The sequence below is a fragment of the Rattus rattus genome, chromosome 3 (genome assembly GCF_011064425.1).
Source record: "Rattus rattus isolate New Zealand chromosome 3, Rrattus_CSIRO_v1, whole genome shotgun sequence".
Classification (NCBI taxonomy): domain Eukaryota; kingdom Metazoa; phylum Chordata; class Mammalia; order Rodentia; family Muridae; genus Rattus; species Rattus rattus.
Genome location: NC_046156.1, coordinates 126,614,437 through 126,641,110, shown reverse-complemented (window position 1 = coordinate 126,641,110; position 26,674 = coordinate 126,614,437). Strand labels below are relative to the sequence as shown.

The window sequence follows — 26,674 nt, the reverse complement described above, 5'->3', positions numbered from 1 at the left end:
ACTCTCCTGGCTCTCCCTCTCCCCTCCCCCTTCCCCTCACAGGGCCCAGATCAAGGTCAAGTTCACTCTGTGCTCTCGCATATGCCCCTGCCTTTGACTCTGCTCTCCCCCTCTTATCTACAACAAACCTTCCCACCACCACATTTTATTTCTTTTGTTGTTTTTTCATTCACTATCCATTCTAACTGAAGGCCATGTATAAGTCGAGAGAAGCTCTGTTTCCTAAGGCTTCTTTAGCAAGAAAATATGAATACTACTTATCTCTTTTTACACAGACACACACACACACACACCAGGCATAGTGATACACATATTTTTTTAAGATTTTTATTTATTTTATGTATGGGAGTACACTGTAGCTGTCTTCAGACACACCAGAAGAGGGCATCGGATCCCATTACAGATGGTTGTGAGCCACCATGTGGTTGCTGGGAATTGAACTCAGGACCTCTGGAAGAGCAGTCGGTGCTCTTAACTGCTGAGCCATCTCTCCAGCCCTACTTATCTCTAAAAAGGAAAAAAAAATGTCCAAACATTGGATTGTGTTATTCAGAAGCACTGCTGAGAGAATTCTGCTGGCAAGTGTTATCTCTCATTTGTTCTTGAGACCCCACTCTCCAGCTCCCTGGATCCCATTTTCCAGCCAATCTTCTGTCCTCTGAGTGTTACCTTTAATCCCTGAAGTTCTACCCCCAGTGTCTGAGATTCTGCCCTTTGTTTTCTCTGAACACTAAAAATAGTTTAGCGTAAGCCATCTTTGCAGAGAGAAGCTGGGCCCCAGAAACACATTGCATGGAAAATGGTCTGGGCAGTTACTTGCTGGTTGCTGCTTGGACCTCATAGAGGTCAGGTCTAGTAGTTGGAGAACGGTGACCTTTGTCTGTCAGGTTAAGAAGTAGTCATGATTGCGTAGGCTACCATTGGCTTCTGCCTCCATGCACACCCAGAATCGTGACCTTTGGCCAGCAGTCAGTTGACTCCCCCACCTCCCATCCCCTACCCCTAGTATCTTGGAGGCTGCTGGTCAGTTGTGGTTTTGATTTTGCTGTGCTGAGTCCAGTTTACATCCACATTGGTGTCCACCTGTGCTCTGGACTCTTCTTTCCTTCCCTGTCTCTGTCTTTGTCTTCCCTGCTCTTCCCCTTTTTGGAGATGATCTCATGTAGCCCTAATTAGCCCTTGCATTTTGGGCACATTATTGCTCTGTAACTGAGGCTGACCTTGAACTCCACCTCTGGAGTGCTGAGATTATAGGCCCATGTCTCGACATGGGGTTTCTTCACTCAGGGCTTTCTGATGCTTGACCTCTGCTCTGCTGTAGGCTTTCCCTACAGTGTTGGGGGTCACGTTTCTGTGATGAGTCTTGTCTCTAAGATGCCCTTTGCCTCTTATTTTGCCTGCCAGCTTTTAGAGGGCAAGGTATACTATGTATGGCTTAAATGCACAAACCCTGGACGACAGGGTTGAATTTGTGTCTTTGCTTTGAAATCTTGAATAGGTAACTGAACCTCTCGGCTTCTGTGCCCTCACCCAAACACTGGGTCTAAGAGTGCTTTTACCCTCTGTGTTTTCTATAAGGACTTAACACTAGTACTGACAAGATCTCACTTGTCCTTGAACTCTGGCAGTGCCTCATATAGGGGCTTGTGTAGACAAGGCTAGACCTTGGTTTTTTGTTTTTGTTTTTGTTTTTGTTTTTTATTTTGTTTTTTTAAGAAGGGATGATATCATGCTCTGTGCCATTTGTTTAGGTACAGAGCTAAGAAGGTGGTCCCATAGGTCCTTGCTTCTGCCTCCTCTCCATCTGCAATGGTTCTTTGCTATCCATGGGTGACTAGGACTCTCAGTGCCTGTCAGGGCTTCACTAACTGCTTCTTCATTTCCAGTGTGCAAATGTGCATGGATGTGGTACAGTGTGTATACATGGAGGGAAAAGATTTGTAGGAGTTTGTCTGTATGATACAAAGTTTACTTCACGTAATTCATCATGTGAACATTTAAGATAATACTATACTTGGATGCTTTTAAAATAGCATTACCTACCATGATTAACAAGTCCCAGCTCCCTAACAGAGATGCTTCTTACAGTGAATGGCTACTGGGGGAGAGAGAGAGAGGGGGGGGGAGGGAGAGGGAGAGGGAGAGAGCACTAACTTTCTAAGCCCTAATCTGTGCCTGTGGGCAGCCCTGTCACTTGATTATACAGGCAGCACAAATTAGCCTGGGTAGGTTATTTTACAAACTGAGGAAGGGAGAAGAGGGGAGGTGGAAGGTGGGGAGTGGGTCTAGGAGGGGTTGGGGGAGGGGCAAGGTGTGAGTATGAACATGACACAGTGTATGAGGTTCTAAGCAAATTAATAAAGATGGCATACTTATAAAATGCCAGACACTAGCACAAAATAGACTGAACCATAGGTGTATTTTAACATTACTTAGCAATTAGTTGTTGTTTGCTATGGGGAAATTTCAGAACTTTCCCCGTCTGGGATGAAACCATTTCTTTTTAAACATCTGTCACCGTAGATGCCAAGTGTCAACCTGTACACCATCGAGTTAACACACGGGGAATTCACGTGGCAAGTTAAGAGGAAATTCAAGCACTTCCAAGAGTTTCATAGAGAGCTGCTCAAGTACAAAGCCTTCATCCGGATCCCCATTCCCACCAAAAGGTAACACAGCAGAACTAACATAATGGTACCTCGGTCTACATGGAAGGAAAACATTTATCAGTTTCACAGGCTACTGATTTCATTTTGGGAGCTATTTTCAATTGCATAGCTCTCTTAAAAGTAAGCCACCTCAGCTGCCTTCACTGATGTAAGCCTGTGATCCCCAGTGCTTGGGAAAGTGTGACGAGAAGGTCAGGAGTTCAAGGCTAGCCTTGGCTACATAGTGAGTTAGAGGCTAGCCTTTATGAAAATGTTTTAAACATTGACATGATATACTACTAATAATAAATATAATACTAAAATAATACTAAGTAATATAAAAATAAAACAATATAATGCTAAAATATCAATGCTAAACCATGGCATGAAAGAAAATATAAGATACTTAAAGAATAGTCTAGGTCTGGAGAGATGGCTCAGCACTTAAGAGCACTGACTGCTCTTCTGAGGTCCTGAGTTCAGTTCCTAGCAACCACATGATGGCTCACAACCATCTGTAATGGGATCTGGTGCCTTCTTCTAGTACGTTTGACGACAGTGACAGTGTACTCATACACATTAAATAAATAATATGTTAAAAAATAGTCTAATCACTGTTTGTGTGTGTGTATTTTAGACATACGTTTAGAAGACAAAATGTCAAAGAAGAGCCCAGAGAGATGCCCAGTCTGCCCCGTTCATCAGAAAATGCAATCCAGGAGGAGCAGTTCTTTGGCAGGAGGGTGAGTCTTTGTTCCGCTGCTTTGTGAAAGTTTAACTGTACCCCTGTCTCTCTCTGTCTCTCTCTCTCTCTGTCTCTCTCTCTCTCTCTGTCTCTCTCTCTCTGTCTCTCTTTCTCTCTGTCTCTCTCTCTCTGTCTCTCTCTGTATATGTCTGTCTGTCTGTCTCACTGTGTGTGTATGTGTGTATGTGTGTCTGTCTCTCTCTCTCTGTCTCTCTCTCTCTGTGTATGTCTGTCTGTCTCTCTGTCTCTGTGTGTGTGTATGTGTGTCTGCTGTCTGTCTCTCTCTTTGTGTGTGTGTGTGTGTGTGTGTGTGTGTGTGTGTGTGTGTGTAGTGATTAGAAGACAACTTTGTGGAATCAGTTTTTTTCCTCTATATTTTATGGCTTCCCAAGATCAAACCCAGGTCTTGAGGTGTGTGGGAAGCACTTTTACCTGCTGCTGAGCCTCTCTGGCTCTATTGTCTGCCTCTTCTGTCCTCCACTGATTGATGACTGCCCTGGTGGCTCTGCACTGAGATGTCTTCTGGGCTACCAATCCAAGGACATGGCATAGTGCTTGTTGGTGGCTACATGCTGGGACAGCCCTCTTCCCTGGGCTTGAGGGGAAAGGAAGACTCTGCATATTCTAGAAGGTTCTGAGACCTACTTCTAAAAAGCAAACATTTCCACCCATGTGTTTTGACTTCTCATTTTAAATACATGTAAAATCTTATTCCTGCTTCTTAGAAGAGGCAATGATGGTCTGAAATTCTGAATTTCTGCCCACCCTACTTCAATGCCTGTTGCTGCCAAGGGAGGAGATAATAGGTTTATATTCGCACATTGGTTATTTTTGGTCTCATTTTTATCACTTCTGTCTTAGGATTCGAAATGCGTGCACTGTCCAGAGAACACCTGACTTTTCCTTTGGAGTCGTCATCTCGTTTGAAATCTTTACAGAGTTGTGTACTAAACGCTCTTTTGAGATGCATCAGCATAAAATGATACTGTTGAGTTTGGGGTGACTGTGTGCATGCATTTGAGCCCAGCTGCAGAGGATAGAAATGAACGCTTCATGATTTAATGAAAGAGTGTGACAGGCATGTGTTGATTGACATGCATTGCCTCATGGCCCTAAGCCTGTAACCCATACCTCATCCACACATACACATCTCGACATATTCGAACCAGACAGGGTTTTACTGAGAAGTCTTCGTTTTCTTTTAACAAATCCTTTTTCTTAAAAAAATTTAAGTTGTAATATATCTTTGAATTAATTAGATGTTATGGTTGAAAAAAAATGCAGGTTTGGCTTAGAAAGAAAAGGTTTAAAGTGACCAGTTCTGGAGTTGCTAGGGCTGTGTGTGGCTCAGAAGGCTCGCCTAGAATGCCCAAGCCCTGGGTTCAGTACCAAGTACCACGTAGGCCATGTGTTTCGACATGCCTGTAATCCTAGCTCAGAAAGATTAGAAGTATAAGGCTATCCTTGGCTACATAGCAAAGTTGAAGCCAGCCTAGTCTATATGGAACCCTGTTTTCAAAACTTACCCCTTAGGAGTAATCTTGTTCTGATAAGTATGGAAGATTAAAAACTCCACTCTGGTCTTGTCGGCTTTAAGGTTAACCTGTCACCTTGGCCTAGGGGAACAAGCCTGTGGATAATGCCTGGGGGGAATTTTCTAGATTAGGTTTATTGAAGTGGAAGATCCATCTCAGTGATTAGCATGATCATCATCATTCAGTGAGCTAGGATTCCGGACTGAATAAAAAGAGCGAGCTGAACCCCAGCCTTACTCACTCTGCATCTGGACTTCAAGTGCAGGGTGGCCAGGCAGCTCCCATTCCTGCACCACGGTGGACTGTGCCTCTTCAAATCGTAGGCCAGAATAAACGCTCTCTCTTGTCAGGTATTGTGTCAGAACAATGACAGAGACGACAACCGCCAAGACCTAACCATATTGAAAATTAAATATTAATAGCAAGAAGAGGTTTAACTAGCACTGGAAGGGAATGATGGGTATTGTACATACTGCCTAATGATAGAGTGTAATAAAATGACTTACAGATGTTAAAATGAGACCTGATGTCATCGTCACTGCTGGAATTTTCTACAAACATGATTGTGTTTAACCGTATCCAAATTATTTTTTATTGTAGAAGCAACTGGAAGATTACTTGACAAAAATACTAAAAATGCCCATGTACAGAAACTATCATGCCACGGTAAGTACTTTCTGGTGGTCTTCAAGGGACCTAGAAAATCCTAAAGGGTAGCTAATTTTTGGGTAATCCCATGAACATAAGTGCTTTCAGTTCTTGAGTTACACTAAATTAATGATTATGAAATTTCCTTGACAGTCTGGATCCGGTTTATAATGATGACCCTGCTCTTTGTAAGGTGCTGAGTAGATCTTGGTAATGTCTGTAGCAATGGAGTCAGATAAAGTTGAAATGCTCCTGTGGGCTAGAAATCTAGAAATCAGACCTTTTCTCTAGACAGGTTTTGAGTATGAACCAAAAAGCCTTTCAATGCAGATTTTCAAGCAGGGTTGTGTATCCCAGATTAGACCGCTTAATTCGATTGCCATCCGATTGGCTCATGCTTTCTTGTGATAGTGAGAAGCATGGGAAAACCAGGGAGAGAAAGAACTCTGCAAAAAGAACAGAGAGAAGGTCTGTAGCCTTCTGAGCCACAAAGACTGAGCCTGGGAGGGCAGTGGCCAGCCAGCAGGAGGAAGCAGGTTTTGCAATGTCAGCAAACAGAGAGCTTTGCTTTTGAGAGGCCCTTGAATGGGGAGTAGGGTGTTTTTCAAAGATTAGCTTTCAGTTCTGCTGAGGTCTGAATAACGGCGAATGCCTGGATTATAATATTTCTCTCTGGCAGCTCGGACTGTTACTGTGAGGTTGTCCACACAGAAATGTTGCACGTAACTTGTATGAATCGGCACGGGTGCGACTTGGCTTAGAGAATGGTGGGCCATACATACCCACATGAACTGAGGAAGAGAGGGGAACTGAGAGTGCTTGTCTCTGCCGTTTCCTGTGCAGGAGCTTTCCTACTGCTGTCTGCTGGTCTCCCTACACACACACACACACACACACACACACACACACACACACACACACACACACATATACACACACGCATGCACACACACCCTGAGCCAGGCCTCTGGTGCTTTCTTTTGTGGTGGTCTGCAGTGCCCATGGACTTGGCTTTGGAAGCCTTGGAGACTCAGTAAATTTAGCCATGTGGGTCTCACCTGAAACTCTTGAGGAGGATGGGAAGGGTTTTCTTCCATCTTGTGGTGGCAAGAATCACTTAATGATCAAACCCTGCTGATTTTAGGAATGCAGAGCTCAGACATGTTCTCTGAGCTCAACTTGTTATCCTCTTGATGCAGATTTGTGCAAATGTGACCTAACTGCCACACACAGTGCCTCCGCCCGCTGCCCCCACCCGCACTTCTCTTGCTCTTCTGCCCATGACTTGACCTGCTGCACCATTTCTCTTGACCTCAAGTAGCACGGGTAGAGTTAAGTCTTCTCTTTCCAGCTGCCTTACTACATTTTTTTATTGTGGTCTTGAGTAAGAAATGGGTCTATTTTAAAGGGATGTTTGGTTTAATTACTGTTCAGTTACAAAAATCTTTCTAAATTGAAGCCACATTGTATTTATAAACCCCAGGGTACCTTATAAGGACTGCTTTGGGAGGAGAAAAACCATCTCACAACCTGATAAATGTATCTTCTCCTCTTGTTTCTGATGGTTGGCCAGATAAGCCCTTCAACAGCTGAATCTGCCATGATTCACTGACATTTTCCTTCATGGTAAATTTCACCAGTCTCAAGACTGGATACACAGGCCGTATGTCATTTTGAAAAATCAGGTCACTATGTGTTTCTTGTAGTAACTGAGAAATATTAAATAAGTCCAATCTGCAGAGGTTATTTTCAATTTGTTAATTTATTTTACAGACGTAGCATGCTTATACTTTACAAAGCAAGCCTGTTTGAAGTTACCCTGAGTCTTTTTTGGCGTGGTAAATGCATGTGTAGGGGTTCATGTATGTGCATGTGTAGAAGCCAGGGCTTAATATCATAAGCCTTCCTCTGTCTGTCTCCCAACTGTCCTTTTGAGACAAGGTCTCTCCCTGAACTGGCAATTCACTCATTAGCAAGGTTGGTTGTCCATTGGTCTGGGATTCAAGGCATTCGCTGGCATAGTCAGCATTTTATATAGGTGCTGGGGTCAGAACTCAGGCTCTCAACTTTGCATGGTAAGGACTGTACCCATCATCTCAGCCCTGAACTCAGGTCTTTAAAACAAACCTTGGGAGTCCAAGACCTGCCCAAACCAGCTACAGTGGTGCAGCCTGTAATCCCGGAACTCAGAAGGAAAATGAGGGAATCACAAAGCCAACTACATGGTTTGAGGTCAGCATGGACTGATTTCACTGAGATAAAACTCCACCTCAAGAAACAAACAAAAAAGCCTACTGTCCTGGGAGCATGTTTTTGTTTTTGTTGTTGTTTTGTTTTGTTTTAACCAGAAGTTCGGTTAATTCTCATCAGGAGGGTTTGGTATGTAAATTACTACTCTATGACACATTTTGACAGAAAAAGGACTTTAAAGAGCCAGGAAAGATTTGCTGTTATAGCATTGGTGAGAGAGGATTAACCCAGGGAGAGCTGGGCTAGTTTTCAAAGCCCTGGCCTTTAGTTTGCTCAGAAGCTTTAGAAGCGAGCCCCTCCTGGTCTCTCCTCTTCCTTTTATTATACAGCCCTTTGTTGACTTTGTGTGTGCAGATGACTACAGTGTCATCCAGGACCAGGAAGATTTCCTTGTCTTTACTTCCTTCTAGCTGCTCTGACGGAGTAGCCTAGCATTTAAAGGAACTCAACCTTAGGCTTTCCCAGGAGATTACCTCCTTCATTTCTCCTTACTGATTTGTAAACTGGGAAAATGTGTCCAAGCAGAAATGCAGCTCTCACCTCAGAGGGAACAAGTGGTTTATCAGATACATTGGTGGGGACCACAGGTATGTGGGTGGCCACAAAGCAGAGACAAGTCTGATATAGGTTTAGGTAATGTTTGATGGGTTTCTCAACCTTTGGACTTGTGGGTGGCAAAGACTGCACTTGAAGGTTTTGATAGTCACGAGAAAGTTAGGTCAGACACATAGATGACGATGACTGGATTTCAAAGGGACATGAAACTGTCCAAGATAATTTGGCCCTGGTCTGCAACATTGTCTCTCTCCGTAATTAGTTACTCTACCTTGGAGAATCCTTAGTGTGAGGACAGCTTTTCCTCCTTTCCATCCTCTGTTTTGAGAGCTATCACAGTGGGTTTCATTTCCTTTGACACAATCTGAGCATTTTAGGTGCTGACTGGAAAATGCTTTTCTCCCAGGGAATTAGAGGAAGCCAGATAAGTAACAGTAAATGTGTTTTTTCCCCCTTTAAGATCGAAATCTGGATATAGAACACAATGCCCAGTTTCCAAGAATAGGCCACGAAGTGATGGGAGCCCTTGGCAGGGGGCCCTCACTCTTGGTTAGTCCTCCCTCCCTGCTTTCTTTCCAGGGTGGAGATTCGCTTGAAATCTTGGATAAAACACCATAACTCCCTCCCTGCCCCCAGATCAATAATTCTGAGTTCACTTCTCCCTCCCTTTGCAGGGCAAGTAAAATTAAGTCCAGGAGAGGGATAGGTAAGGAATACAGAGGCACAGTTTCCATAGCAACAGAGAGAGGCTGTGTGGACTTGAAAGGCTGCATTTTCAAATAAAGTGGTGGGTGGGTGTTGTTTTTCCTGACCCAACCTTAGGTCCTGGAGGGACCATAGCCTTTGTCCAGTCTCTTTCTTCCCCCCCTAGATTGGATGTCTTAGTCTCCCATAGCTGTGTAGGCTGATTTACATGGGAGGCAGCTATTCCTGGAGTACCTGTGCCTGCCTCTCCCCCTCTCTCCCTGCATGTGGTCCTGCCGGAATCTCTTGTCCTCCTTGTGTCTTATGGCTTCCTGGTTGGGCATCCTTTCAGTATCGCTACTTGAGGCAAGAAAGGGATCTTTGAAGATTGCTCTCCTTTAGAATACCAGGATGGCTGGAAAAGACAATGTACACGTGATTGACAAATCCTCTCCACAGGTGTCAGGCTGTTACCTGGAGGATTTGTTGTTTGCTGGTTGGCATGGAAACCTGTGTACTCTAGCCTTTTAAGTATCTGGTATCTGGCATTTTCTCCAGAGACCGTTTTCTACTCAGTGCCAAGAACTAATTTTAATTGCATTGATTTGCAACTGCCACTTCTAAGATGAAATCAAGAGAGTATTGATTAGGGCTTTGCCGAGTTAAGATTACCCTGGGGAATACTGCTCGGATTGGTTTTAAGCCTGAGTGGCCAGAGGCACCTTCTCAGCAGAAGGTCCAATTCTTAGCACTGAAGAAACACTAAGAAGGTTGAGCAACATAATCTATTAAAAGATTTTGTTTTGCTTATGTTGTGCCTCCCATTTAACCTTGCCACATTAGCTTTCAATAGGAAAAATCTGTATTAGAATGCTTATGGCTGGGGAAGTTTCTCCTCCCTCTCTAATGGTGCTGGCTCGTCTTGAAATCTCTTTACTCAAACTTTTGCAAGCTATTAAGAAAAATCTTATTATTTTCTTTTTGGCTTGCAGCTCTTTATTTATTTAATTTTTAAGTGGTATGTGTAAATTTGGGCACATGTGCTCTACCACACATCCATGGAGGTCAGGTGTCTGTTCTTTCCTTCTACTCTAGGGGCGGGGAGGGGAGTTGAACTCAGGTCCTTAGACCAGTGCAGCAAGCCCCTTTGCCCACTGAGCCATCCTGTTAACCCTTGTGTGGGCTTTTTGAAGTAGGGTCTCACTATGCAGCCTTGGCTCCTCTGGAATTTACTGTATAGACCAAGTTGGCCTTAAACTTGTAGTCATCATCTTTCCTCAGTTTCCTGAAGAAAATTCTAAATTTTAAATTCACATGCAAATGAGACGACTCAGTGGGTAAAGAGTACTTGCTACCAAGCTTGACCCCAGGGACTCACACACAGTGGAAGGAGAGGAACCATTGCCAAAAGTTGAAATCTAACCAAAACTTAGGAGCCATGGGGATTGAGGATACACACGGACACACACGGACACACACGGACACACACGGACACACACGGACACACACAGACACACACAGACACACACACACACACACACACACACACACACGGACACACACACACACACACAGACACACACCCACACACACACACACACACACGGACACACACACGGACACACACACAGACACACACACAGACACACACACACAGACACACACACACACAGACACACACACACACAGACACACACACACACACACAGACACACACACACAGACACACACACACACACACACACACACACAGACACAGACACACACACACAGACACACACAGACACACACAGACACACACACACAATAAAAAGTTTTAAAAAGAAAATACCCAAGTGGTCCCTTGATTTTTTTTGATTGTTTGTTTGAGACAGTGTCTCATGTAGCCCAGGCTACCCTCGTGCTTGCTGTATAATATTGGATGAACTTGGCTGAGGCCAAAGTCTGGAATTTCAGGCATGCAGTGCCACACCTGCCTAGCGCTGTTTAACTGTTTCTGTTGTTTCTGGCCTTGGATTGGGGCCTCCTGTGAAGCCAAGGCTGAGTGGCCTCCCCAGTGTTGGGGTTAGAGATGTGAATACCCCATGCTGAGCTTGCTTTCCCGGATCACCAAGTCTTATTCTTCTGTTCCATAGTTCTTTGATGTTAAACAAATTAGTTGTGCGGTAGTAATGGTTTGTTCAGAGGCAAACCCTCATAGAGATTATCTGTGTGCTCCTCGGAGTTAAACTGAGAAGCTATGGTTTAGGATTCTCTGGATCTCATATTGACAAATATGTTATTTCTAAATAACTACATTTTCCAGTTGAATTTTTTTCACAACAGATAGAAAAATGTGTAAAGTAGAGTCATCATGTTTTATATGAGAAATGCAAATCCGAGACCAGGACTTTTAGAATCTTTATTTATAAAGTGCTGTGTGTGTAGATATATTCGGTGGAGAAGTTTAAAAAGTTACTTAAACCCCTTTTACATTTGAAAAGTCTATTTTCTTCAGGAAAGGCACTCAAGACTTGAACCTCAAAAAAGTCTGGACAGATCTGAGACAGTTCTTGTTTTCCTTTCAAGACTGATACTAGATATTTTTTTTTTTTTTTCTTTTTTTTTTTTTCGAGCTGGGGACCAAGACAGGGCCTTGTGCTTGCTAGTACAGCGCTCTACCACTGAGCTAAATCCCCAACCCGACATTAGATATTTTAAAATGCATATAAACATTTTAAGGAAAATTACTGTTTCCCTATGTTAATCCCGGTTAGAAGCCAGGTGTCCCTTCCTCCAAAGTTTTATGACTACCCTGTGACTGGCTGCTTCTCCTATGGGACTCTGCTGCTTTTCTAATCGCCCATCTCCTCCCCATCCTGGGGAGGCTCTTTTTTGTCGAGGATTTCACTTTCTTATTCTCTGTGTCCCAAGGGATGACCTTGAACTTGGATTTTGCCGCCTTCATCTCCCCAGCTCTGGGACTGCAGATGTTCACCACCACCATCAGTTTATGAAGTGCTGGGAATAGAACCCAGGGCTCTGTGCTCGATAAGCCCGCATTCCAGTGATAGGCCAAGATAAGCTGGGAAGGTTGCTCTAACTGGCTGTTGCTGACACAGTCCAAGGACCGATGGCACACCTGGACTTAATGCTGATTTAAAAAAAAAAAAACAAAAAACCTGTAAATTGGGCACATTCCTTGTTTAATTCTAGCTGTTGCAAGTGCTTTTTGAGAGAAGCCCCTGGCCTATGTAAACCCTGCATGCTGTAAATTTCTCTTTCACTCCCCTCCCTCTGGGTTTGCAGTTTGCCCTCACCTTACTGTTAAATGCAAGGAACACATCTGTGTAAGACAGATGTTGAGCTGGGTCTGGGGTGCCACGTTCTCTGACACTCAGGAGGCTGGAGGCAGGAGGACACATACACACGCGCCAGCATTTACACAAACACACACACACAGAGAGAGAGAGAGAGAGAGAGAGAGAGAGAGAGAGAGAGAGAGAGAGAGAGAGAACAACACAGATGAATGTTAATGAGGTAGTGACTGGTCTTGGTTGCTTAGCTTTCCCTAAACCGAGGGTTGGCAGATCAGAACCTTAGTGCCAGATTGAGTTCCCTGACTGACTGCTTTTATATGTTCTCTGTGTTAAGATAGCATTTGTAATATGTATTTACCTTTTTTACCAGGGACTCATGTAGTCCGTGATGACCTCGATTTCACAGTCTAGCTGAGGATGACTTTGAAGGTCTGATCCCCCAGATTTTCCCTCTCAAGTGGCTGAGGCCTGGTTTTATGTTTGTAGCTTGTGTTCATAAATTCTTACTTGCTACAGTCACACGTACTTGTGCATCCCCTGAGTGTCCGTTACATTACAGGGGGGAAAGTGTGAATTTGTAACAAGGACTCAATGGTCTACAGAGACCAAAAGATTTCTCAAGTTGTGTTATGTTTTGTTATGAAGAATGTCTGGCTCCTTCTCATGTTGGGAAAATTGTAATATCAAGTGACATTGAAGATAACACATGAAGAACCACTTAATGATGTGTGAGCACATAAAAAGAAGTCTTAGTAAATGGTATCCGTGAGACTCTTGTCCTCCTTCCCACCTCATTGAAAGTGATTCCACCAATGAGGCTGGGAGCTCAGACCTATGACCTCAGACACTTCCAGAAGCTGAGGAAAGAAAGGCCGAGGCCTGGGCTATAGAGTGAATCCAAGCTCAACCTGGACAAGTAAGGTTCGGGGCTCTGCCTTCTCCTCTTGGGGTGTCTGGAGAGGACCAGGCAAACTAGGGATTGGGTAGGGTCTGTGGTCTGCTGCTCCTTCCGGCCCTGGAGTCCAGGTGGAATCCTCAGAACTCTGGTCTGCCCAGGTATGCTGGAATAGTGTCACAGCTCTTAGAAAGGAGTAAAGAGGTTCAGACAGCTGGCGTGGGGTTAATGTCTCAGTCCGTGGGAGCCTGGCCAGCAGGTGGGTCCAAAGGTCCAATGGTGGATGCTTTGGGCAGAGTTTTTCCCCAAGTGTTACAGCTCAGTGAAAATAATCCTTGATAAATAGCTTGTGTTCTTTATTCCGTGTGGACAGGTACTATATGAACCTTTAGGAGTGGGGTGGGATTTTGGAGATGAATGCTTTTTATTGGCTAAGGCTAAGAGGCTGGGGATATTCTATTTGCATGGGGAAGTATTTCAGGTGCTGGACTACATTAGTGGTCACCAGGTTATGTGCTCTGAGGCAGTCATGGAAACAAGGAAGGAGTTAGGCCCACTCCTGCAGGTCTCAGGATGAGATTTAAATCTCAAGTTTTGAGATTTCTGGAGTTTGAACATGCTCTACCCTGCCAGTTTGAAGCCAGTTCCTCTGATAACATGATCCACATGACCTGTAGACAATTAAGTGAGACCCTGCCTCAAAGTAAAGAGACTTGAGAACGTAGCTCGGCGGTAGAGACCGGGCCTGTGTGTGTGAAGATCTAGATTCAAGCCCTAGTCCTGGGAGAAATTCTTCTGTACCTCATGCTCCTGAATCTCTTCAGTTTTCTCGGCCATGTGATTCTCATCCCCCAATTTGTTATAGGATAATCAATCACACTGTGGACCCCAAGATTGTGTCGTTCACTGGAAAAACCTAGCACACACCATTAATCCAAGAACTTTCCTGCTTATTGTAAACAGGATTAGAAAAAATCAACCATAGGTCAAGAGGCAGAGAAAGCAACCAGTTGACTGGAAGTGAACATGGGATTATTGGGAAAAACACAGAGTAAGAGGGAGTAGGGAGGACAGATACAGAGACACAGAGGAAGTAGAAGGGAGGAGCATTCAGTTTGAAGGAGGTTTTGGGGAAGGGATGAGAAAGGGGATGGCTTCTGGCACATTGGCTGAGGAGAAAGGTCAGCTGGGTGCTTCCTCTGCCTCCCTGAGCTAGCAGGCTTTCACCCCAGCATCTAGCTCCCAAGTCGACTTTGGTAAAATTGAATGATTGCAACACCCTTTCCTCCTTTTCTCTGCAGGTATATTATTCTTTTCCATCCCTCGTCCCTCACTTGTGTGTGCTCAAGCTTATCTTCTCTTCTAGATGCCCCTTCACCCTTCGTGCATGCTTTATTTTATATACATTGTGCCATGAAACCCTTTCCTCTAATAATATAGGAAAAGGGGTGTGAGTAAAGGCCCCCTCCACAGCCTCCAGAATGTTCTCTCCATCCTAGAATACACAACGCTTTCTTGATTGTGCTTTAATTATACACATCCTTTTCATTATTTTTTACCAGAAACAAAGTCTCTCATAGCCCGGGCTGATCTTGAACTCACCTCACTGTGAAGTCGGCTTAACCTTGAACTCCCGATCATCCTCTTCCCATCTCCCAAATGCTGTATATCAGATGTACACTACCATGCTGGGACCGTGTGCTTTTGCTTAGCACTCCTCTGCAATGCTACTGTTACAGACCCACCTAGCCTGCGGAATGAACAAATGCATTTATGCCTGGTGGCATTTTTAATACATGGCTTTTGTAACCCATGAATGTCTTCTTTTCCTTCTTCCTCTTCTCCCTCCTGATCCTTTTCTTTCCTTCTGATCTATTTTGTTTTCTAAAGTGTTTCTGTATTTTTGTTTTGTTTTTTAGACAGAGTTCCTTGATGTAAGCCAGCTGTCTTTTATCCATGATTTGGGACCAAAGGGCCTGTAAGTTCCAGGGTTGGGTCTTTATAAACAAGAATAAAGAGGTTGGTGGGTTTGACTGCCTGATGCAGCAGCTGGTGACATGACAGGGGATCTAGGCCTTCCTGGGGTTCTCCCACCAGACTTCAAACTACAGTGAAGCTCTTGTGTGAAGCAGAGCGCCCCCTGTTCAGGAAACAGTGGCTGCAGCCAGCTAGCTCATTTTTCTGGTGTGCTGACCATAACCTACTGTAGCCAATCAGTGGGAATGTTCAATACACAGTCAGGAGTGAGGGATCAAATACACAAGATGCCTTCTGCAAGCTGTTTACAATTCCTCTTGATAGTTACTTAAAAATAATGCCTTGTGAAATGTTGTATAAATAAATATACAGGGATTGTATTCAGTGGCTATTTTCCCTTCACAATAATAGGGTTTGCTCATATAAAGAGCTTACCTTTGTAAATGATTCTTAAATTAATATTAACTATATATACACGCATGTTTGTGTGGGGGGATTTGCATATACATGCAGGTACCTCTGCAGAGGTCAGAAGAGGGTATCTGATCCCTGGAGTGGGACTCACAGATTCTGTGAGCTGACCAGTGTAGGCACAGGTCTTCTGTCAGAGCAAAAACTGAGCTGTTGCTCCAGCCCCAGAGCTTATAGTTTTAATTTTAGCTGTGAGCAATGCCAGAAGTTGTTTCAAAATTAATTTTTGTCTTTTCAAATTATTGTTATTGTCTATCTTTTGAAATCAAGATATTAGGTGGTGGTTTGTTTTTTTTTGTTTTTTTTTTGTTTGTTTTTTTTAATTTTTATTTATTTTTTTTAAGAGTTTCATGTAGCCAAGGTTTGCCAGGAATTCTTTTATGTAGCTGAGGACAACCTTGAACAATTGATTTTCCTATCTCTACCACCCAAATTCTGGGATGATGGGCATATGCTACCATGCCAAGCTAAAAAAGTCACCACTTGAATAACCATTAGCTCTAGTCTGCTTTCTTCACATGGCTTGGTAGATAGAGATGTGTGTGAAGCCGTGTGAAAATGTGCAGGACTCAGGGAGGGGGTAGGGCCCACTCCTCTTCTCAACTGCAGCCACAGGGGCTGCCCCATCCCATTTTAGCTGCACCCACAATGCAGCTTAGCATTAAGGTCAGAAGCCAGGGTACAAAGATCCCACATTGTATTGACAAAAATCCCTGGTCCACAAATGCAGAAAGGGCTACATTTGACTGAGGGGCTTGTAAGAGTCTCTGCTGGTGTGCCCAGGCGGACCAAGAGCAGTCAGCAAGTGGAAGGTGAAGATTGGGAAGGGAGAGAGGAAGTTATGTTAGAGTCCATAGACGGTGTATATGGTCCCAGGTTGTGAGTCTGAGCGAACCAAGTGTGAACTGTAAGGGTGAACGTGATGGTCTACTGTGATGTCTCCTTCAGGGAAGGAATGATCATGAAAAGATCTGGGGGACACAGGATACCAGGTGTGAATTGCTGTGGCCATGGAAGAGCCTGCTACCGGTGGTCAAAGAGGTAGGACTTGGACTTTGGGATTTTGTGTGTTTGGTTGAATAAACTGATCATTTGGATGTTTGAATCCTAGCTTTGCTTGATTGTTTTGAAGTGTAGTTCAGTCTGGACTCAGCCATTATGTGGTCTAGATGAACCTTGAACTCCTGGTACTCCTTTCTCTGCCCACCAAGTGGGGCATTACAGATGGTTACTACCATGCTCAGCTCTCAGACTATAGGATGAAATTTTAAAGTTAGTTTTTTCTAACTCGGCTAGCTCCCAAATGATTGAGACAAGAGCTTTTGAATTATTCAATAAGCTTTAGGCACAATAACTGAGCAGCTATTTCTAATACTCTATACTTTCTAGCTACTTCCCCAGCTGTATGCCCCCAAGTTTCTGGCAGTTTGAATTGCCCTGGCTTGTTCTGTTCCATGTGTGTCCCCCTGATGAACTCCCTTGGTGACTCCTCTTCATGCCCAATCTCATGATGACCTTCTTCCTTTTCTCCACCTTGTAGCTCCTCTTTACTGGATCCTCACCTGCCTTGTGGCCAACTCCTCCCTGCCTCTTTTCTCTCAGGCACCTGGCTGGAACTGGAAGTCCAGTCTTTCTGTTTCCTCTGCCCAGTCATTGTCTGTTCAGCCTTTTACTAACCAGTCAGAGATAACCGGGGAGCATTCTTTACATTGACACAGGAGATTCTTCAAAATCCATTACAGTGCGTGTGTCCAGTCTGTAACTAGATCTCAGGGCACAGAAATCAGCATCTGAATACACAGAGTACAAGACCAACCCCCAACATCAAACTCGATCTTGCCACATCTGGTTAGAATATAAGCAGTGGTTTACAAAAGCCAGAGACTCGCACTTGAGTTGTCTTCTTACCTTAAACTGTTCAGAGCCTTGGGAAGAGGCTGACCTAAGGATACGAGGGTGTGGGGAAACTAGTTACAGAGACATTCTCAGGAAGCTGTAGTTGGGGAAGACAACTAGAAAGAGCAGGGACAGGAGCCCCACAAGGTCATGGATGACACAAACTCACCATGCAAGTGGGAAGAGGATGGAGTTGTAGGGTTTGGCTGCTGCCCTTCCTCTCCAACTGTGGCATCTCCTGGAGGAGGTTGTCTCAGCCTCAAGTGGCCCTGATGACCACGGTTGCCTAGGTCATCTGTTATGAGCCAGCCACAGCTTTCCACATCTAAACTTGACAACCCAGTGAATATTTCTTTCCTTCCCAGAGACTCTGGGCTGCCAGACCAGACTGGGGAACTCATTGCGTCCACTGGGGGCTCCTGACTCTGGCCATCACCACGTCACTATATGACTCAGACACATACTATTGATTGAATGAATCCGTCAACAACTGAGCCCTGTGACCGTGGGCACACTGTCACCTACCGCAGTAAAATCACTCTAAATGATTCCAACACCATACACCGCACACAAATAATACATACACATAACAGGAGAATTCGACAATTAAAGTAAGCCCACCAATGGATCCTTACTGAAATGCTAGCTACTGTAGGAGTAAGCCCTTGGTGGACTTCATGGAGCTCTGAGGAGAATGAGGTCACATGAGAGCGGGAGACGCAGCGGGAAGTGCTGTCCTTCTGAGTTGTGATGAGAGTCTTGTTGGAAGCCCCTGGCACTGTGATGGCAAGGGGTCTGGGGTGCAGCATTGGTCATGGCCTCAAGAACCCAGACAAAGGTTCTGAGCTTTGACACCCTCGGAGGGCTAACAATGGAGAGCAGGGGAAGATTTTGTTACTGATACAAACTTTGGAAGGAATTATGTTTCAGTTTAAGAAGACTATGATTCTTCCTGGAAGGAAATTTTGTCATTTTAAGTTTGGCAAATATTTGGGCGGAGCCTCACCTCCATGTTTGCATGCCCTGAGTCACAGCTGAGAAGGTTAAAATAACAGACATCATTGGCAGATGACAGTGCTGAGAGGACAGTGTTAGTGTGGAAGGTTTCCATACAGGCTGTCAACCGATAGTAGTAATGGGGTTACTTCTAAAGGTGACATTCATTCTCGATGTTTACTTTTCACTTTTTGCCTTTAATTCCAACATCAAAAAGTAAAGACAAGTAGATCTCTGTGAATTTGAGGCAAGCCTGATAATATGAGAGCCTGCCATTTTTAAATTTTTTTTGGTAAACTATCAGAAGCATTTCTAAATCATGTATTTATTCTGAATGGACAAATTGGAGTAGGGCAGACAGGAGAAGATGAGCCTCCAATCAAGTCTCATGATGTCCTTGTTCCAAGGAGAGAGAGAGAGAGAGAGAGAGAGAGAGAGAGAGAGAGAGAGAGAGAGAGAGAGAGAAGAGGAGAGGAGAGGAGGGAGAGGAGAGGAGAGAGGAGAGGAGAGGAGAGGAGAGGAGAGGAGAGGAGAGGAGAGGAGAGAATGTTTTAAGTGGGAATTAATGTCCCCCACCCCCATTTTTCAAACAGTTACTCTCTGTAACTCAGGTTGGATCAGAACTCACAGCAATCCTCCTGCATTGGCCTTCTAAGTGTTGGGATCATAGATACCAGCCACCACACCCTGCCAAGACTCACTCAGTCTTTTTTGCTTGCTTGCCTTCCTTCCTCCCTCCCTCCCTCCCTCCCTCCCTCCCTCCCTTCCTTCCTTCCTTATGCCCACCAGAAACCCCAGGAGGATCAGTTCCATTTTGGTATGCCATCTCTCTAAGTGCACTGACCGTTGTGGTTAGGTGTTGGTTTGCTGTGACCTTGATGATGTCTGTTTAAATAACTCACTCACATACTCCCTTTACCTGCCCCATCTCCTCTACCAACCAGGAAAGAGACAACCTCTATATGAATACCCAAATGTCACTAAGACTAAGAAGTCAGTGCAGATTTGTCTACATTGTGGCTCTGCTCATGAAGCTGGTAGTTTATGAATACACCGGAATACAGCTGGTAGTTTAGTAAAGAATTGTTCTAGATTATTTTACATTGATCTACTTATTTTCAGGGGGGATGGGTGCTCTTCAGCCTTTGACCCTCACTGCCACCTCAGCTCATGTCTTGCTTTCTCTGCATGCCTGCTCTCCTCTGTACTTCAGTCTCTGTGCTGGAACAAGATGACCTTGACCTTGCTCCATGTGTTGGGTTCCTTTCTACCCTGACTCACAGACCAGCTCTTTGCCATCAGGACCAAGGACCCCCTCCTCCTGCACTCATCAGTCCTCTTTCACACAATAGGAGTGCCCACCCACCTATCCGGGAGCGTCCCTGGTTTCTACCACCAGAGGTTATTTTTCTGCTACTTTTATAGTAACCCCTGGTTTGCTACTCTATTCCTCCATCATGAAATTCCCAAGGATTGAGCAGAAGGAAGTACTTTTGAGAGCTACTTCTAGACTGTTAAGCAGCATTTCTTAATGATCCTTACACTAGAAATATTTTTGAAATGAACAACAGAGTATGTGGCATATCGGATATAGTTGTTAAATTTTCTACATTCACTTGCCTTTCACCGTTGTTTATGTGAGCAAACACCACCTCACTCCATTCTCCAGTAAGGAGGTCTTTAGTACTTACTTCCTGCCAAGCATCAGTCTTCCAAGAATGAATGACTTCTTTTTAATTGCTTGATGTCCACACACAGACAACAGAAAGGCTTGTTTTGTAGTAATTATTCTCCCCACTAGGAATCAGACCCAGTACCTTGGGCGTACTAGGCGAGCATTGTACCAATGAGCTACCGCCCTAGCTCTTGTTTCCTGGTGATCTTTAAAAGGTACAGATCCCCGAGGAGAGCCATAGTATATCCATAGTTGGTCAGAGTATATTCTCAAGACAAGTAATAATTGATTCTTTTGCTCCAGTCATATGGGTTTGAAACCTATCATCTCTCTCCAGGTGGTTGATAGTGAAAGACTCTTTCCTGCTGTATATGAAACCAGACAGCGGGGCGATCGCCTTCGTCCTTCTTGTCGACAAAGAATTCAGAATCAAAGTGGGAAAGAAGGAGACAGAAACGAAATATGGACTTCGAATTGATAATCTTTCAAGGTAGAAATGCTTAATATTTAAAACATATATTTTTCCAAGTCTCTTTAAGGTCGAAATTTTCTCTCAACCACAAAGAGGAAACTAGGTTGAAATGTTAGTAACTGTTGCTTGGAGCTCATCGTTGGTCAGAAGTAACAGAACTTTCCTTTGCCATTGTATATCTGGTTGTAATTAAAGATTCATTTTATTTTTGATGGTGGTGATGTGGGTGTGGGATGTGCGTGTGGGAGAATCCCGATGCCTGCAGAGGTTCGAAGGGGACATTAGATCCCCTGGAGCTAGAGAAGAAAGTTTGCTACCCCATCTACTAATTTGCCAAATGACTCTATTTGGAATTTGCATATTTTATTAGCGAGTACATATTTGTTGATGTAGGTTTCTTTCAGACAGATTGTAGTCATACCTTGAAAAAGTGTGTGTGTGTGTGTGTGTGCATGCGTTTGTGTGTATATGTGTGTGTGCATGTGCATATGTATGTGTGCGTACATGCATGTGTGAGGTCATTCTCATACATATGAATATTCATAACTTCTCTTTGCACAGTTGCAACAGACATGTACATCCCCCTAAATACATGTTTGTGCATACATATATGCCTGCATGGGTCTTGTGTGTGTGCATGTGTGTAGGGTGGTATTGGATGTAAAACAACATGGAGCTTCCTGCCTCTGTCCTAGAAGGGAGCATTCGGGACTGTTACTGAAATGCACTCTTTCTTAGCTTCCTTATCTTATCCTTACACCAAATCAACCCGTTTGAATCTGGGGTTCTCCTGTCTCCTAAACACACGTGTCCCCCGTCATTTTAGCCAATAAGCCCAGTGTCTCCATTTATTTAGGGCTCCTTTCTCTGACTCATTTTAAATGCCCCTGCCCCAGGCTTTTGGCTCTGTGCTAGTACTCTTTACAATGCCTGTTCACACATGTGTGATTTGTGCCTCCTCCCTCTTGTTCCTTCTTTTATTTATTCATCCATTTATTTGTGTATATGTGTGAGTCAGTCCATTCCTCCCAACATGGGGGTCTGCGGATTTGAACTCAGGTCACTGAGCTCACTGGCAGGTACATGTACCCAGTGAGACTACTTTTTTAAAGTTGGTGTGTGTGTGTGTGTGTGTGTGTGTGTGTGTGTGTGTGTGTGTGCATGAGTGCATATTGCACATGTGGAAGTTACAGGAGAACTTTGTGAAGTCTGTTCCCTCTTTATGTGGTTTCAGGGATGGAATTTGTCAGTCTTGCCCTGTAACCCTTTGTCTGCTGAACCATCTGGCTCTTCCTTACCTGGTTTCTGTGCTTGGAATAGTTTCCTCTCCACACCCACTAGGCCTGTTACTCATCTCTCTCACATAACCATCTTCCCAGAACAGGTTTGACCAAAGGACAGGCAGACCCCGGGCAACTTCTGAGCCCTCTTGCTCCTGACTTCCTCCATCGCTACTCCTGTTGGGGAAGCTTCTCTTCCACCCCAACCATTTCACCTTCTTATCCCCACACCTACCAGCGTCAGCCCTTCTGTTGGACAGGAGCTCTCTAAGGCCAGCATTCGTCTGTGAAACATTGAGAGGAGCTGTCTAGACACCCCTGATTGTTATAAATAATTAATTGTAGAGTCTGCACAAATGGCCCTTTCTGTGCTTTCTATGAGAATTGTTGTACCCCACCCCACCCTAATAATTAAACAGAAGCAAAGCCTTCTAACTCAGTCCTTTTCTATCAGCATGGCTTACGGCAGCAAGCGCCCGACCTTGCTGTCCTTTGAACTTCAGTTCTAAGTAACTTATTTTCATCTCTTGGTCCTAGTATTCTACCACAATTCTCTATATTTTTTTAATCCTGTAAGGGATTAAGGTAGCTTATTTATGGGATAGAAAAACCCAAGGTGAACTGCCTTAGTCCAGAGCAACTTAATCAGCCATGGGGTGTGACTAACTGGCTTTGCCCCCTCCCCCAGCGCCGCTAAAGTGCAAAGAGAACTGTGTGGAGGAGTCAGCAGCCCTGACAGAGCATGGCATCCTTTACATCCTCTCCTTGCCCAGCACAGTTCAAGGCCTGCACTAAACACCTTCATGTGCGTCTGCATGCATGAGCGAGTGAGGAGCCTGGAGAGTAAGCTTTGACCCAGTGAATGTTCTGAGGAATTCTGCTAAGGTGTTTCAGAAGCTCACCTTTTAAATGCTCATTGACTAGGAATTTCGGTTCGGGTTTGCTGTGACACGTTTAATCTTTAAATAAATCTCTTCTAAGAGTTAGAACTCAAGAGTAAACTCCCAACCCCCACTTTTGCTTCTCTTTAAAGGACACTGATTTTAAAATGTAACAGCTACAGACATGCCCGGTGGTGGGGAGGCGCCATCGAGGAGTTCATCCAGAAGCACGGCACTGACTTCCTCAAAGACCATCGCTTTGGCTCCTACGCCGCGGTCCACGAGAACATTTTAGCTAAATGGTGAGGCACTTTTGCTTGCAGGCGTTTATGTCATGTGGTAAGGGTTTAAATTTACCTGGGATTGGCTTCAAAACTAAACCAGAAATTAATTACTCAGTGATCTCCCGAGGTCTCCCCTTTCCTAGGCAGGGTCATATGGTCACAAGTTAGTTTTTTAATTTTGATTTTTGAAAATGTTTAATGGGGAGCTTACTTGCCTTTAGATTCGGAACTTTGATTTGTTTTGTGAGGTAGGATCTTTTGAAACACAGACTGGCAGTGAACCTGCAATGTAGACAAAGATGGCCTTGAACTCCAGGTCTTCTGTCTCCCCTCCCAAGCTCTGGGATGGCAAGCCTGCCCCACTGTGTCTGGATTTTTAAAATCAACTGAAGGACGAGGTACATAGCTCAGTTACAGTGTTTATCTAGCACGCATGACTCCCTGGTTGGATCCCCGGCACCCCATAAAAGCAGGGATGGTGGCACGGGATTTGTAATCCCAGCAACTGGGAAGTGGAGGCAGGCAGATGCTTAGTTTAATGTTTCGACTCGGAGGCCCATCTAAGCTACCAGAGAAAAGCAGAATATAACTTCATATGTCTCTTAGAGGTACAAATGGAAATTTGATTAAATTATTTGTGTTTTCTACTCACATATTTGAGTTTGTCTGTTAGGCTCGGAAGAAAAACCATATGGTAAGGAGGTTCTGTAAGATCGATTGACAGGCTGCTGTCTAAGCAAAGACTGCCCGGGTCTGTCTCCTAACTGCCCTTGCTACGTGATAGAGGGAGGCTGTGCTCTCAATTGTTTCCCGTTACTTAAAGTAAAATGGTGGTGATACTCACCAGGCAGAGCCCTCTGTGCTTTGCCTTAACCTAGGGTGTGTTCTGGTTGTGGTTGTTGTTGCTGCTGCTGCTGCTATTTTGTTTGCTTGGTTTTTTTTTCTGTTTTCTGTTTTTTTTTTTTTGTTTTTGACTTGATATATATGTATATGTGTGTGTATATATATATGTGTGTGTGTGTATATATATATGTGTGTGTGTATATATATATGTATGTATATATATATATATATGTAAATCCAAACAAAGGAATCAAAAAGGAACACAATTTTTATCTTCTCAGGTATGTGAACGCCAAAGGTTACTTTGAAGATATCGCAAACGCAATGGAAGGGGCAACGGAAGAGATTTTTATCACAGATTGGTGGTTAGTATCTGTCATGAGAATGTCGTCTGGAAACGTCTGCGCTTAGAAGTGCATTACTGTTTGAAGGGCTGGCACTTTCTACGCATGGTCAGGAGGCAGAGGGAGATGAACACCGTGTCCTGCTCAGGTTCTCCCTTTTATTCAGTCCAGGGTGATTAATGCTCTCCCTTATTAGGACAGGTCTTCCCGCTTGAGTTTACCCAATCTAAAAACTCCTTCACCGACCTGCCCAGAGCTTTGTTTCCAATGTGACTCTAGATTCTCTTAAGTTGACAACCACTGTTAAATATTGCAAATGTCTGTTTTTTTCTTAATTTAAAAAAATTAATTAACTTATTTACTTTACATCCCAATACCAGCCCCTTCCTCCATAAAATTGAAGCAACATCTTGCATTTTTCAGTTTATTTCAGTTCGTGTGTACGGATGTTTTGCCTGCGTGTCTGCGTGTGTGGCACATTTGCGGCAGGTGCCCTTGGAGGAACTAGGATTAACCGAGGGTTGCCGGATACCATGTGGGTGCTGGGAATAGAACCCAGGTCCTATGGTAAAGCAGACGCTGCTCTTAACCCCCGAGCCATCTCTCCAGCTGCAAACATCTCCTTAAAGCATTGAACTTGAGTGGTTCAGAAGCAGATGCGCTAATATTTGTGTTGATGAATGTTACTATGCAAGTGCGGCTGTGGAGATGGGAAAGCGCATCCTATCTAGGTATCTTTCCACCTCTTACCATGTCCTTCACATGGTCCAAGGAACAGCTGCTGAACTTCCCCTCCAACACTGAAATACTTAAAGGACTGGGTTGGTGAAGCTCTTTTGGCCTTTGATCAGATTTTACTGTCTAACCCCTTATGAAAACCATCATGGGATCATGATGCTTATTCAAGTCCCTGGGATGCTCATATCTAAACCTCATTGGTTTTGGGGAAATTTGACCTGTGGCATTGATGTAGGCTTTGTATTTGTAGCCTGATCTCAGCTTCGGTTACCCATCGTCTAGGAAAGTGAAACCCACTATAGATGCCAACATTGGTTCTTTATATAAAATTACACTTTAGGCATGCATGTGCCCCGACACCCACGTGGAAGAAAGAGGACAACTTGTTGGGATTGAACTCAGGTTTTCAGGCTTAGCAGTAAGCGCTGTAACTCACTGAGCCAGCTCAATCTCTTTAGGGGTCCTATAAGTACAGTTTGATAAATTTATTAGTAAGCACTTCAAATTTGTAATGTTACTGTAAAAGGTAGGTTTTTGTATTTTGACCTTATGTCTTGTGGCAGTGTTTAAATTCACTTATTAGTGCTGGCAAACTTTCTGTAGATTTGTTAAGATTTTTCTCCTTCCATGACATGACTTATGAATGAAGATGGTTTAACTGCAGCCTTTCAAATTGATTTGCTTTGTATTTTATTCTCTTGCCTTATTGCATTGGCTAGAATCACAAGAGGAGTTGTCATGGTAGTATTGCTCTCCATGTCTTTCCCATAGTGATATGACATCAGGGTACATTTTGATCATGAGCTCTTTATTGAGCAAGTTCATTTCAATTTTTTTAACAGTCATTTATGTGTATCCATATGTGTGCATGTGTGTGTGTGTGTGTGTGTGTGTGTGTGTGTGTGTATGCATAGATATGCCATGAGGAAGGTGTTCACAGAGACCATACAAAGGTATTGCATGGCCTGGAGATGGAGTAACATGCACTTGTAAGCCCTCCAGTGTGCTAAATTCACTGATTAGCGCTGACAACCTTTATGTAGATTTTGAACTCAGGTCCTCTGCAAGAACTGGAAGTGCTTTCTTTTTTTTCTTTTTCTTTCTTTCTTTTTTTTTTTTTCCGGAGCTAGGGACCGAACCCAGGGCCTTGCGCTTGCTAGGCAAGCGCTCTACCACTGAGCTAAATCCCCAACCCGCTGGAAGTGCTTTCAACCTCTAACCCATCCCTCAGTTGGTAGCTCATTTCTATTTGTACTTTAAGAATTTTGATTGTAGAGGGGATACATGGTTCAGTGGTTAAGAGCACTAGCTGCACTTCCAAAGTTCCCAGGTTCAATTCCCAGCATCCATATGTCAGCTCACAACATCTATAATTCCAGAGGATTCACAACAATTCCAGAGGATCTGACACCCTTACACAAACATACATGCGGGCAACATACCAATGAGCATGAAATTTAAAAAATTATATAAAAAAGAATTTTGATTGTGATTTTTATTTTGAATTTTATTATTGTTCTCTGCATGTTTTGTTCTGGTTTTAATTTTTCCTTTTTTT

The 26,674-nt window shown here is 43.9% G+C and overlaps 1 protein-coding gene across 3 annotated transcripts in view; it reads left to right on the top strand.

The window, feature by feature from the left end:
• Positions 1 to 26,674, top strand: part of Pld1 (phospholipase D1) — a 202,256-nt gene that overhangs the window by 92,846 nt on the left and 82,736 nt on the right. For all 3 annotated transcript variants that reach the window (XM_032898579.1, XM_032898581.1, XM_032898580.1), the window contains 8 exons: positions 2,524 to 2,669; positions 3,286 to 3,391; positions 5,529 to 5,594; positions 15,179 to 15,237; positions 16,656 to 16,748; positions 20,612 to 20,764; positions 23,060 to 23,209; positions 24,316 to 24,399. In XM_032898579.1, the coding sequence (XP_032754470.1) occupies positions 2,524 to 2,669; positions 3,286 to 3,391; positions 5,529 to 5,594; positions 15,179 to 15,237; positions 16,656 to 16,748; positions 20,612 to 20,764; positions 23,060 to 23,209; positions 24,316 to 24,399 (857 nt within the window). The remainder of the gene's footprint in view (positions 1 to 2,523; positions 2,670 to 3,285; positions 3,392 to 5,528; positions 5,595 to 15,178; positions 15,238 to 16,655; positions 16,749 to 20,611; positions 20,765 to 23,059; positions 23,210 to 24,315; positions 24,400 to 26,674) is intronic.